The 14,095-nt window shown below is 39.2% G+C and overlaps 1 protein-coding gene across 7 annotated transcripts in view; it reads right to left on the reverse strand.

Moving 5' to 3' along the window:
• The window catches only part of ARHGAP9 (Rho GTPase activating protein 9), a 171,478-nt gene that overhangs the window by 44,647 nt on the left and 112,736 nt on the right, over nucleotides 1-14,095 (reverse strand). For all 7 annotated transcript variants that reach the window (XM_077483598.1, XM_077483595.1, XM_077483597.1 and 4 more), the window contains 5 exons: nucleotides 12,829-12,916; nucleotides 11,520-11,615; nucleotides 10,285-10,383; nucleotides 7,816-7,936; nucleotides 3,356-3,475 (listed from right to left, as the gene is read on the reverse strand). In XM_077483598.1, the coding sequence (XP_077339724.1) occupies nucleotides 3,356-3,475; nucleotides 7,816-7,936; nucleotides 10,285-10,383; nucleotides 11,520-11,615; nucleotides 12,829-12,916 (524 nt within the window). The remainder of the gene's footprint in view (nucleotides 1-3,355; nucleotides 3,476-7,815; nucleotides 7,937-10,284; nucleotides 10,384-11,519; nucleotides 11,616-12,828; nucleotides 12,917-14,095) is intronic.

The following is a 14,095-nucleotide window of genomic DNA, read 5'->3' on the forward strand; positions in this document are numbered from 1 at the left end:
AAGGCCCAAAACACAAATTAAGTAACTTGGTATGTGCAATTCAGCATACTGAGTAATGAAGACTGCAAAGCTGTACATTGCAGAGACAAAACTTCTCAACACATTATTGGCTCAACATAGGAGTGCGAATTATACAGATCAAGACTCAGAGGTTTTACTACACCTTAGTTAGTGGTAGTAAAATTCATTTTTATAAATTGTACCTACAGTTAAGCCTATAATAAGGCTTACCTGTAGGTACAATGAATATCTCCTAAACTTGCTGTGTTTAGGAGATATTCACACTGATTGCAGCCGGTGGTGTCACCGGCGCATGTGCTCTAAAGGTCTGGCATATCGCACCGGAACCAAAGGCTCCTGCACGCATGAGTGGGAGTGACGTCATTGCAGTTTCCGGCCACTCACACAGCCAGAGCTTGCTAGCCCAGAAGGAAGACCGGCGGAAGATGGAAGTGTTGTCAGTGGTGACAGCGTGCCGCTGGAGGGCTTTGTTCTAAGGGAAGTATTTCATAATGTGCTAGTATGCGCTTTTTTTTCACTTGGCGCAGTTTACTATCACTTTAAGGAAAAGGGACATTCTTTTGTGGATAGTGAGGTGCACATTTTGGACAGAGAGAACAAATGTCTTCAAGCAAACATTAATAGGTCATCAATGTCAAATAGGAACAATCATTCCTGAACACATATAATGCCGCTGTAACATCTCTACCTTGGTTAAAACAATTTAAACCTTTAACCATGTAAATCTAGAAATATAATTAACGCCTATCCAGACTTCTTGACACCAAAGAAATTTGTAAAAAAACAGCGTGGTCTCACAACTTTCACACCTCCAATCAAGCTCTTGAACGATCAATTTCTACACATTCCATGGCAATTTGAGTAGGGAGCTAACTGTGTGGATATAACTGCTGAGGTATCTTCCGGACACTTAGTGGAAACAAAGAATGGGCTTGGAGAATAGTCTACAACGTTGTAGAAAAGGTCCAGCTGAATGTGACTAACTACTAAAACATTTTTAAGCATAGTTAGTGTTAATCTGCAATTCCACATTAAAAGTATCCCTGGCTTTGGAGAAATTGATTTTAAAATTGTTTTAAATGCTATTTTGTACACACTTAGTGGATATTCTATGCTGCCTAAATTGTAGAGGCCTTTACTCTAGAGCAGAAGTGTCCAACCTGCGGCCCACCGGCCACATGCAACCCAAGATGGCTTTTAACCTCCCTGGCGGTATGATTCAGTCTGGAATAAGGTGCTGAAAGGGGTACAATTATTTTGCATGGAAATCTGGCTTTTATTTTGTAGTCCTGTAATTCTTAGGAATAACGCTCTGAAATCTCTTCAAACCAGAGTCTAGCGGACATCCCGGGTATGATAAAGTTTATAATATAATAAAGAATAATAAAAATTATTCAATAATGTAATCAAATCCAAAAAAAAATGAAAAAGGGACATGTTTTGGTTGCTATGGACAATCTCCAAATTACAAGCAGTAAAAAACAGTATTTATAATATAAAAGTGCATGCAGGGCATTGCACAGACCACTAGGGACAAAGGGGGTGTGTATTTTTTACTACAGCACTGTAATCTGTAAGATTACAGTGCTGTGTGTCTTTTGTGTCTTTTTACATTTTTGAATTTGCCGCCGTTCTCCGCTCCCGTGCGCCGTAACGTCGCAGGGAACGGAGCTCGGCGGCATTCGGCACTGTGAATCGAGCGCAGGACAGCTCGATCACACAGCGCGGCGGACATCGCTGGATCCAGGGGACAAGGTAAGTGACGTTACCTGTGTCCTCCCCTGCATCGAGCGGTGCAAGCCCGAGTCTGGCTCGGGGTTACCGCTATTGTAATGAAATTCCCAACCCGAGCCAGACTCGGGATTACCGCTAAGGAGGTTAATGAGGACTAACACAACATACTGAAAAATTATGATTTTTGGGGAATTTTTTGTAAGCACCTATAGTTTTTTTTGTAAGCACTCAGTTTTTGGCAGCACCTATATTTGTGAGCAACTATTGTTAAGGATGAAGCACACAAAGGGCAAAATTAGAACCAAATTCTGGTGAGCACCTTGAGAATTCACTGAGAATTGCTACTATATCCATTGAATCAGCTATTGATATGTTTTTTTTTATTCCCGTGTCAAATATTGCACAAGTTTTATATTGCCCTCTATTACATTTATAATAAATAATCTTTTTTTTTTTTAGTTTTATTACTCGGATAGGTACATCGGAGTTTGTTTAAGAAACTGTTCACTACAAGGCAGTGCAAGTGCACTTGGAAATGCACTTGAAAGTGCAGTCGCTGTAGATCTGCAGGGGACATAGAAGGAAAATAAAAAACAGTATTTTTGCTTGCAGATGATTGGATGAGAGAAATCAGCAGAGCTTCCCCTCATTTCAGATCTTCCCCTCAGATCTAAAGCAACTGCATTTCCTTTAGTAAATCAACACCATTATCTATGTCAGTGATCGTCTAATTGTGATCTTCCCAACTCTTTCTCCTCACCAGCTACCCTAGTTGTTAGTCCTTATTGCCAGTGTATTTTATGTGTGGCCCAATGTGGCCCAGGAAGGTCAGAAGGTTGGACACCCCTGCGCTAGAGGGTTACACTTCAACAAATGTATTTTAAAAAAAGAGTTTATGCTTCACTTTTGAAGAAGGGTAACTGTACATCATAAATTATAATGCTTTCTGTGTTATAATAGGCGTATGATAGTTTCAACATGACTCTAGTGTCTTCTAATGGTGTAATTGGTTAATAGTTCTTGGTAATCCTATCTTGTGACATACATGATTTTTACTATGTCATGTTAACAACATTAACGTAAACGAGCTTGCGCATTCATATTCAATGATATTGCGTGATATGTACAGATTAGGCTAAATGTTTAAAGTGGAATTCCAACTTACACTTAAATAACCTTAAAACTGTCAATTCCCCCTCCTAACACCTATGCTAACTAACCTGTGTAAGAAAGATGTATATACTTACCTAGTTTTAGGCTGCTCTGGCCCGGTCATGTGATTTGGCTCTCCTATGTTAGCCGCTGCAGGGAAGAAGAAAGTGTGCCACTAACAGATGGGCCATTGAAGCCTATGAGTGATGTCACTGCCCCAAGCTGTTGTTGGAGTACTCTCTCCTCTCCCATGCAGCCGTTGCTGGCTGACACAGGGGAGTGATGTAAACACCTTCATGGCCAATTCACTGCATGTGATGCTTAAGATTGGCACATCCCTTACCATTATCGGATGTTTGTGGCAACGCTAACATTTGTTGAAGTCCTTCAACCTATCAAAGATCTGTTTAGCAATTATATACATGTTGCACATATCATAGTACCTGACCTTTAATTAGCCCTTTCTCATGTAAGGTCTGAAGTGGGGGCCTCTTCATCAACATCTTCTTCAGCCTATGCTTCACTTTCTTTTTATCGACACTACCAACATTGTTGCTCACCCAGGATACTATGTACCAAAAAGAAAAGAGCATAAAATTTTTTTTAAATAAACAAATAACACAATAAAACCTCTGTTGAAGCAATTATTATGGTACATCAAAATGTAAAACTGCTGTTCTGGCCAGTAAAATGAGATTAATTTGCAAAACCTTTGAATAATTATATATGAAGTTATAAGCCTGCTTCCTGAAGCCTACCTGAGCTATGAGGTTGCCTGCACATAACTTAAGCATTATTTGAAATGTTTAGGTTTGTGTGGAAAATTGTAATTAAAAAACACTAAACAAAAGTATTGTACAAGTATTGTATATTATGTAACACAAAGTAGTGTGTGTGTATGTTATATACGTATTATTCGTTCTCAAAATTAGAAAAAATCTTTTTAATTTTTAACAATTAGTAAAATGTGATGCACAAGTTAATATTCATATGCGTTTCCAATCTACGGTAAGTATGTAAGATTGTTTGGAGAAAATTCTCATTACAATGTATGTTAGAGAGGCACGATTAATCAATAAAGAATCGAAATCCGCAATTCAACTCTCCTCTCGATCTTAACACAGCATTTTCCAATTCTATGTAACAAGTGCAGAGTGTTCTCTGCTCACTTCTGACAGCTGACAAAAAAATAAAAAAAGCCAGCCTGCCAAGTTTATCACAACATCAGAGATAAAGAGAAACATTGGGGGTTATTTACAAAAGGCAAATCCACTTTGCACTGCCAGTGCACTTGGAAGTGCAGTCGCTCTAAATCTAAGGGGTAGATCTGAAATGAGGGGAAGCTCTACTGATTTTATCATCCAATCATGTGCAAGCTAAAATGCTGTTTTTTATTTTCCTTGCATGTCCCTCTCGGATCTACAGCGACTTTACTTTCAAGTGAACTTGCAGAGCAAAGTGGATTTTCCTTTAGTAAATAACCCCCATAGTTCTTTTAGATCAAGGGGATGAACTTTGGTCTGTAAAGGTCAGTTTAACCACTTAAAGTGTTGTTGCCACCCAAAAAAAAAAATTGCTGAAAATTCATTAAAAAAAAAAAAAAATTAGAAAAAAAAAAATTTTTTTACTTACCTCTAAATGTCTGTTGCTAGGGGATCCCTTATAGTCTGCCTCCTTCATTACCCGGGCTGGTGACATCACTTCCCATCGGCGCCACACAGTCACCTGGGACCTGTCACGTGTCCCAGATGATTGTGCGGCGTATCACGGCTCGCGGCACCGCTCGCGCATGCGCAGTGGGTGCCCGGCTGTGAGGCCAAAGCCGGGTGCCCACAGTAAGAATGCCAGGCTTGCGAGTGGAGCGGGGAACGAGGGGGGGCTTCGTTCCACCGCACCGCTGGACCCCGGGACAGATAAGTGTCTTATTAAAGTATTATTAAAGTATTATTAAAAGTCAGCAGCTGCAGTATTTGTAGTTTTTTTTTTAGGGGGCTAAGACTAAACCTTTTTCTGACACTTGTTGCTTACGAGTTAAAATCAGTATTTTTTGCTAGAAAATTACTTGGAACCCCCAAACATTATATATTTTTTTTAACAGAAACCCTAGAGAATAAAATGGCGGTTGTTGCAATATTTTATTTCTCACGCTGTATGTGCGCAGCGGTCTTTTAAATGCTATTTTTTTTGGAAAGAAATACACTTTAATGAATTTTAAAAACCTAAACAGTAAAGTTAGCCCAATTTTTTTGTATATTGTGAAAGATGATGCTACGCTGCGGGAAACGTAATCTTTATTCTATTAATTTTAACCAGAATCGTGCAGCTCTAGTGTATGTTTGTTTTTAGGGTCCCTTTATACCCCAAATATCCATGTAAACTAGTAAAAATGTTAATAATTGTAAGCTAAAACAAGGCTTTTTAAAATATACACAATATCAATATTTAATTTCAGTTAAATCCTGAAATCTATTTTAACTGTAATCTAACTTCCAAGCATTATAAAGAAACATAAATACAAATTATTCTAAGCTGTCCAGTTTAATACCAATATGTAGATTGGTATAGATTTGGTTTGGTATTTGATTTACAAAAACAATGTTTTTTTACACTGTATCTTCATTTAAAGCCCTAGAAATATTTTAAACTCTAACAAAGCGCTTAATTTATTTGCTACTTTTTGGTCTGTTAAAGCAGGGGTCCACCGGTCCACGGCCTGTTGATGACCAGGCCACACAGCAGGAGGTGAGTGGCGACTGCGGTCCGCACAGGGATATCACAGACCGCTGTCACTGCTCACCTCCTGCTAAGTGGTCATGCCCATGTCCTCTCCTGGCCCCTCCGTCTGCCTGGCCACAGATGTCACCCTATCAGCAGGGCAGGGGGTGGGAGGAGCTACAGATCATAATGGGTGGGCAGGGAAGCCAGGAGTCAAAAGGACTGATCGCAGTCTTTGTCGCTATGTTAAAGTAACGGTTAGTTCATCTTTACTAAAAAACTGCCTATGCAGATAGGGGGCATCTGTAGATGAAAACAAGCTGTGCAGCTTTGTCTTAAATTGGATGATGCCCTTACTATATGTGTAGACCATTTACGTAAATCATGAAGCCTGATTCCTACAACGTTGCTAAGTGAGGCCTAGCAATTACTGCTCACCTTCACTATTACAGGGGATCTTTCTCTGATTAAAACCTTCTCACATTTGTTTTCTCTTGCCTGATTCAGTAGCTCTGAGCTCAGAGTCTCACTCCTGTGATGGTAAAGGTGAACAGTAAGCCCTTGTACACACGGTCGGACATTCCAACAACAAAATGAGACGGATTTTGTCCAAAACTGATATTGCATACAAACGGTCGGACAAAGTTATCAGAAAATCCGATCGTTCGGAACGTGGTGACGTTCGTTTATTACGATGGGACTATGTTCAGGCTAGTAGCCAATAGCTTTGGTCTAGGAATTTGATCTGAGCATGCGTGGCACTTGGTCCGATCGGAATTCTCGGAATCGGAATTCTCTACAAATCATGATCAGATCATGTTGTCGGAAAATTTTTATATCCAGCTCTTAAACTTTGTTGGTCGGACATTCCAACGGAAAAAGTCAGATGAAGCCCACACACGTGTGTACAAGGGCTAATACCTGGGCCTCACTTAGCAACATCCTGGGAGTTTTTATATCAGGCTTCACAAGGTATGTAAATGGCCTACAGCTATGGCAAGGGCATTATTCAACATTATTCAAAGCTGCACAGCTTGTTTTTATCTGCAGATACCAGGCGTTTTTTTGGTAAAGGTGAACTAACCGTTTACATTTTGCCAATAAAAGTGTTTGGTTGTATCTGTTTGATAAGTGCAAACAAAGACCTATTGTAGAAATTCAGAGCTGTCTTTTTCTTTTCCTGGAAGATCTCTGGATTTAAATGACTATTGAAAGATTTGCTTTATAAAAATCCTTAAGTGTCAGTTCACACTGAGGCAGCACGACTTGCAGCGCGACTGCCTCAGGCGACCTGGACACGACCGCTGGGGTGACTTGCAAAACGACTTCTCTATAGAAGTCAATGCAAGTCGTCTCAATATGAAAATATATGGGGATATGATTTTTCAAAATGTGCCAGGTTTCTAAACATGCCCCAGCCCCTCCTTATGTATAACCCAATAGATAGGTGATAAAGTTTAATAGCTGTATACCAAACTCTATTACCATTAATACTGTTGCCGATTTACAAGAACTAAAACAAAAATAATCATCCGCAACAACCAATTAGATACCAGCTTTTTAAAGCAAGTCAGTAAATGAGCACCCAATCTAATAACTAACAACTAATGTGGGTTTCATAGTTTCATAGTTGCTAAGGTTGAATAAAGACACCAGTCCATCCAGTTCAACCTGAGTGAGTGTCTACAATTGTCCCTATCCCTGTACATTGCACACTCACATTGGTCCCTACTCTCAAGGAGCCCACAATCCAAGGTCCTCATTCATATACTAGGGCTAATTTTGGACAGAAGCCAATTAACCTACCTGCATGTCTTTAGATTGTGGGAGGAAACCGGAGTACCCGGAGGAAGCCCACGCAGGCACAGGGAGAACATGCAAACTCCAGGCAGGTAGTGTCATGGTTAGGATTCGAGCCAGTGACCCTTCTTACTGCTAGGTGAGAGTTCTAACCCACTACACCACTGTGCCGCCCCATGGGTAACATTTTTTTTTACTTTTACCGTTTTACTTGTTTTGAAATAACTTTATCTTACAGTAGAATGTAGACTGTAGTGTATACTACATACTGTCTAATTAAACTGTACATGGGTGGTATATAAATATATCAACCTGTGGACTATTGCAGTAATTGCAATGCTACATTAGTAATTGCATACAGATGTACAAAAATCACCCCCATCTACAACGTACATGTGAATTTCCGACTATCTTTATTCTTTAAGGGGCTCTCCTCCTCTCCGCCACTTCCATCTAGGACCTCCATACTGCCCGCTCTTCTCAAAATAATTTCATCCAACGGATTTTCCCGTTCCTACATGAAGAACAGTTGAATTGGTTAGATCAACATTTCTAGCCTTCTTCTCAGCAGGATTTCAGATTTTGAAAATAACCTAAAATCATTACTTTAGTATGTTGCATGACTTCACTTGTGCACAGTTTGTGAAATACAAAAACTTGCTCTGATTAATCCAAAAAGAGGGTGAAGGAAGCATTACAGTGGTTATTCATTATAATAAAATAATACTTTAGAATTTAATAATTAATAAAAAAATTTATACAAGGAATTCTAGAAACTGATTACAGTGCCTTGAAAAAAGTATTCATAAACCTTGAAATTTTCCACATTTTGTCATGTTACAACCAAAAAATATAAATGTATTTTTTGGAGATTTTATATGATAGCGCAACACAAAGTGGCACATGATTGTAAACTGGAAGGAAAATGAAAAATGGTTTTCAATATGTTTTACAAATAAATATCTGAAACGTGTGGCGTCCATTAGTATTCAACCCCCTTTACTCTGATACCCCTAACTAAAATCTAGTGGAACCAATTGCCTTCAGAAGTCACCTAATTAGTAAATAGAGTCCACCTGTGTGTAATTTAATCTTTGTATAAATACAGCTGTTCTGTGAATCCCTCAGCGGTTTGTTAGAGAACCTTAGTGAACAAACCACATCATGAAGGCCAAGGAACACACGAGACAGGTCAGGGATATATGTGTGGAGAAGTTTAAAGCATGGTTAGGTTATAAAAAAATATCCCAAGCTTTGAACATCTCACAGAGCACTGTTCAATCCATCATCCAAAAATGGAAAGAGTATGGCACAACTGCAAACCTACCAAGATCTAAACTGACAGGCCGGGCAAGGAGAACATTAATCAGAGAAGCAGCCAAGAGGCCCATGGTAACTCTGGAGGAGCTGCAGAGATCCACAGCTCAGGTAGGAGAATCTGTCCACAGGACAACGGTTAGTCATGTAGACCACAAATCTGGCATTTATAGAAAAGGGGCAAGAAGAAAGCCATTGTTGAAAAAAAGCCATAAGACGTCCTGTTTGCAATTTATGAGAAGCCATGTGGGGGACACAGCAAACATGTGGAAGAAGGTGCTCTGGTCAGATGAGACCAAAATTGAACTTTTTGGCCTAAAAGCAAAATGCTTTGTGTGGCGAAAAACTAACACTGAACATCACCCTACACAAGCCATCCCTGCCGTGGTGGTGGCAGCATCATGTTGTGGGGGTGCTTTTCTTCAGCAGGGACAGGGAGGCTGGTCGTAGTTGATAGGAAGAGGGATGGAACCAAATACAGGGCAATCTTAGAAGAAAACCTGTTAGAGTCTGTAAAAGACTTGAGACTGGGTCAGAGGTTCACCTTTCAGCAGGACAATGACCCTAAACATACAGCCAGAGCTACAATGGAATGGTATAGATCAAAGCATATTCATGTGTTAGAATAGCCCAGTCAATGTCCAGACCCAAATCCAATTGAGAATCTGTGGCAAGACTTGAAAATTGCTTTTCATGGATGCTCTCCATCCAATTTGACAGAGCTTAAGCTATTTTGCAAAGAAGAATGGGCAAAATGTTCACTCTCTAGATGTGCAAAGCTGGTAGAGACATCCCCAAAAAGACTTGCAGCTGTAATTGCAGAGAAAGGTGATTCTACAAAGTATTGACTCAGGGGGGCTGAATACAAATGCAAAAAAAAATTTTTACAAATGTAAATTTTTTTTAAAACCATTCAGCATTTTCCTTCCACTTCTCAATTATGTGCCATTTTGTGGGGGTATGAATATGTTTGCAATGCACTGTACATGTGCTATTCATGCTAACAAGCCCAATAATGCCAAGCATTCATTTATGTATTTGTTTTCACAAAAAATCTCCTTTCCTGAATACATTATAACAAGCATGCATCTCTACGAGGATAACAAAATATATTCTAGAATAGTTCGCAAGATTGTGGGTAAGTAAAAAATGTAGGTTAAAGTTTTAATGAAGGTAAGCTTTTCAATTCCTGACGGTTCTATTACTCAAAGCAAGTAAAGGTTCACATTGCATGTAGACTGGTAAACAGATCTTGCAGAGTTTTTTTTCCTGGTAAAGCACTGGAAACAACAAAGTTCTCCTCTTTATTCTGTCAAAAGTTAAACTATGCTATCGTCTGATTGGTCGCTATGGGCAGCAGCCCTATATCAACTTTTACCCAGATTTTACATATCAGCTTCTCAGTATGCTTGTGCCTATACTGAGTTAACATTATAACGCACAGATCTGATTATCTATTCTAAGCAGAAAAATTAGGTAATGCAATTAACTAAAAGTATGTAAAGAAGCCAAAATAAATCATGTGATATCAGTGCTGTAACTTACCAGTCTGTCAGTGATTCTCTGCAGGGCATCATACCACTCCTGTACAACAGACTCCTTGTCAGACTGCAGTAGGAACTCGTTGCCTGTTACCATGCGGAGCTGCAGAGGGCACATATCACGTATGCATAAAGTTGGGTCAAAGCCAGTTTGTGCAGAGGATGATAAAGCAATTCCTGTAGTATGTGACCACCGGAACACTCAAGAGACAATAAAGTACACTATTAAGTTGGGAAATCAGGATGTAAGCTTCACAGACTCCATTACTATATACAGACTAAGAACTGTCAGGCAGTTCTACCTAATTATTCTACTGCCATCTTTCCTTTTAGTGTTGGATATACAACTGATTAAAGGTGAGAAAAAAAATAACCTCTACAAATTTTATATAAATATCATAATCCTAAATGTTTTTAACTGGGAAGATAAAATCTATACTTTTCTCTCCATTCTCCCATCTTGTAGCAGTGTTGGTAAAAACTTTCCATGCTAATAAGTATCATATTAGTAACAACTAGATATCAAAAGGCCGGGACTACAGATTTTCTTGAATTAGGGTGACATAGCCCTGGAATGTAAGCTTGGTAGCAGCTTTGACTGTATCTAATGATTGTGTGGCAGTGTGGCAGCCAATTAGTGCCCGTTGGAGCTACAGTGGGGTTCCTGGGAGAGTCAACTTGTATGAAGAGAAAGAAAGAGATCACCAAGCTGTAAGGATTGGGCCAAATATTATTATTTTATTTTTCACAATAAAAGGGTCTACCAAGAGTTAACGGCCAAGGCCTTTTGGGGGGTCATGCACAAATCCCTCTCAGTCAGGTCTTAATTTTATTGTGCAAGGGAAATCTGGACAGTTGGTTAATCCTGGGTTTTAATTCTTTGAAAATAGTAGTTTAAAGCTTCCTCGGTGGAGTTGTCTGTCAGCTGACCAAATAACTAATGATATGGCTATCTACCTACATAAACATTCATTTTTATTCTTCCTAAATAGTGTAAGCTTTTAACGTTTATGCTAAACAGCTGGATCATTTTGATTCAGCTATAACCTGTAAAATTTGTAACCAAAAGAGACTGGAATTTTAACCTAATCACTTCACATAAGGTCCATATGGCTAAACTAGTCATCTGTTGCTGGACTAGGGTAAATGAATTACAAACTCCATGGGGCTATATGAAAAATATAAGCCATGCAATATCTACCCCTTTACTCTATAGATGGGTCACTTAGGGTGACTTACATGAATGACATTCTTTTTGCTGGACATATCCTGGGCCCAGTCAATGGAAGCACCCCTGAGGTCCATGCTGCTCTCGGGCTTACTGTTGGATGGTTTCTAAAAGACAAAATGTGTTTCAGTAAACAGTTAAAGCAGAACTCCAGTCAAAGCTTATGTTTTGTTTTGGATGGAGTGAGATAGTATTATGCCCTGTACACACGACTGGACTTTTCCGAAAACAAAACCGTGGTTTTTTGTTCAAAGGATGTTGGCTTCAATTTGTCTTGCATACACATGGTCACACAAATGTTGGCCAACAATTACAAACGTAGTGACGTCCAAGACATACGTGATATCTCCATTACGAACGCTAGTTTTACAAGACCGAGCTATTCTGGCTCGTACTTGATTCTAAGCATGCGTGGATAAGTTTTGTCCATTACTGTCTGTCCCTTTTAGAGAAATTTCTACTCGGTTTTGTAATTTTACACAGACAGTAATTGAGGTGACATCTAAATAAGGAAGGTTTAGAACAGTGCTTCCCAAAGTGGGCAATACTTCTCCCTGAGAGGCACTGCAATGATCCAGGGGGATGGAAAAAGCTTTGGGTGTAACTGGGGGGCTTTGAATAAAAATAAGTGGGCGGTGAAAGCGTAAGGAAAGAAGAAAAGATAAGAAAAGTTTGAAAAAACATTTGTACGTGTTTAATCTGTTGTTTAATACAGGGCCAAAGTTGTAATAATTACCTAACTGATCGGTTGTCAAGTTCGCCAACAGGTCTTAAAGCCCAACTCCAGGCAGAAAAAAAATCCCTTGCAGTGAGGCTGTGCCAGTTTTGTCAGGGGAGAGGAGAAACTCTTATACTTACCCCCAACCTCCACTCCCCTGGCAAATGGTGCTCCCCCACGATCCAGTGGTGGACAGTGGCTGGCATCCTCATGTCCAGAGCAGGGCTATGGATGCTGCTCTAAGCTTCAAGACCTCAGGATTTAAGATAGCTAGAGTGTAGGCATATAGAAGCTGGTCCTAAACTGTTGCCAGTGGGAGAGATCTGATATTTTAAAATAATATTTATTCTTTTCAGCAGGTTTTGTAAATCAGTGCACAGCAGAAGATCAAAGTAGACATTATATTACACTCCGCACATGCTAATATATGTCGTAAAGACCTGGTTTACCATCTTCCTTCATTTAATTAGATGGTTAATAAATTGTACACACCATGCCATATTGTGCCTTGTAGAGGACTGTTTTACCCTACTGATGGAAATAATATATATGTATATTCTATTCCCTCATTGGTACCCAGTATATAATCCAAAATGCCTTACCCAGCCAGAAGGAGCCTGAACCTTAGGGTCCTTGTAGAACACTAGACTATTTCCAGTCAAAACTACTAAAGATGCAGTCCAATTTTTCCTAAAAAAAAAAAAAAAAAAAATAGAAAAATTGCATAAGTGATTTAATTATATATTTAATTTGGTACACTTTTGGTACCACAGGAATATGTAGCAGTTCTAAGGTTTCAGCAATTGAAATATCAGAAGTCAGACAGTCACTACTGTGAATTTAAGTACTACAGTCAAATACACAAAGCAGCAATGAACCAAACCTAGGCAATGTCAAAACTGGATGTAGAAAAAAATTCCTTAGTGCCAATTCACACCAGGCTGATCTGCTGCAGTGCATTAAATGTATGCATATTTTACCGGATGGTAAAATTTGTTGTGTTAGGGAAGCCCATTAAAAAAAAATTACACAACGAATCTACAATTATGCATTCAGCATTTGTGGAAGCACATTGCAGAGCATGTCAGTTGACAAGGTGCATTGTGGTGCCATTCATTTTGATGCACACCAATGCATGTAAGGTTACTGCAATGTGATAGTATGAAATTGCATGGGCAGAAAACATATCTAAGGTAACAACGCTGAAGTGCAGCCACATTGTAGTGCCTAAAGTACCAGTGTTATGCCCTGTACACACGATCGGACATTCCGATGACAAAGTCGTCTGATTTTTTTTTTACGGAACAAGGTGACGTAAACCATGTACGACGGGACTATAAGGAGGGCAGTAGCCAATAGCTTTCGTCTCATAATTTATTCTGAGCATGCATGGCAGTTTGTCCGTCGGAATTGTCTACACACGATCGGAATTCAAACGATCAGATTTTGTTGTCAGAAAAGTTTAGATCCAGCTCTCATACTTTGTGTGTGTCGGAAATTCCGATGGTAAAAATCAAAACTGATGAAGACATTTTTTTTTTTACTTTTTTTTTATAATAGCAAATAGTAAAGAATATTGTTTTTTTTTTTTTTTTGTTTTTAATTGTTGATCTTTTTTTTGTTTCTAGTGCAAAAAATAAAAGCCGCAGGGGTGATCAAATACCACCAAAAGAAAGCTCTATTTGTGGGAAAAAAAAGGACACAAATTTTGTTTGGGTACAACGTCGCACGACAGCACAACTGTCAGTTAAAGCTCCGCAGTTCCGCATCACAAAAAATGGCCTTAAAGGGGGCAAATCCTTCTGGTCCTTAAATGGTAGTTGAATGACAGAGTGCACTCAGGGCAGGGTTTAGTGCTAGCAGTAGCAT

Source organism: Lithobates pipiens, unplaced genomic scaffold (genome assembly GCF_037356315.1).
Source record: "Lithobates pipiens isolate NorthernLeopardFrog02 unplaced genomic scaffold, aLitPip1_a1.2 Scaffold_16, whole genome shotgun sequence".
Lineage (NCBI taxonomy): Eukaryota > Metazoa > Chordata > Amphibia > Anura > Ranidae > Lithobates > Lithobates pipiens.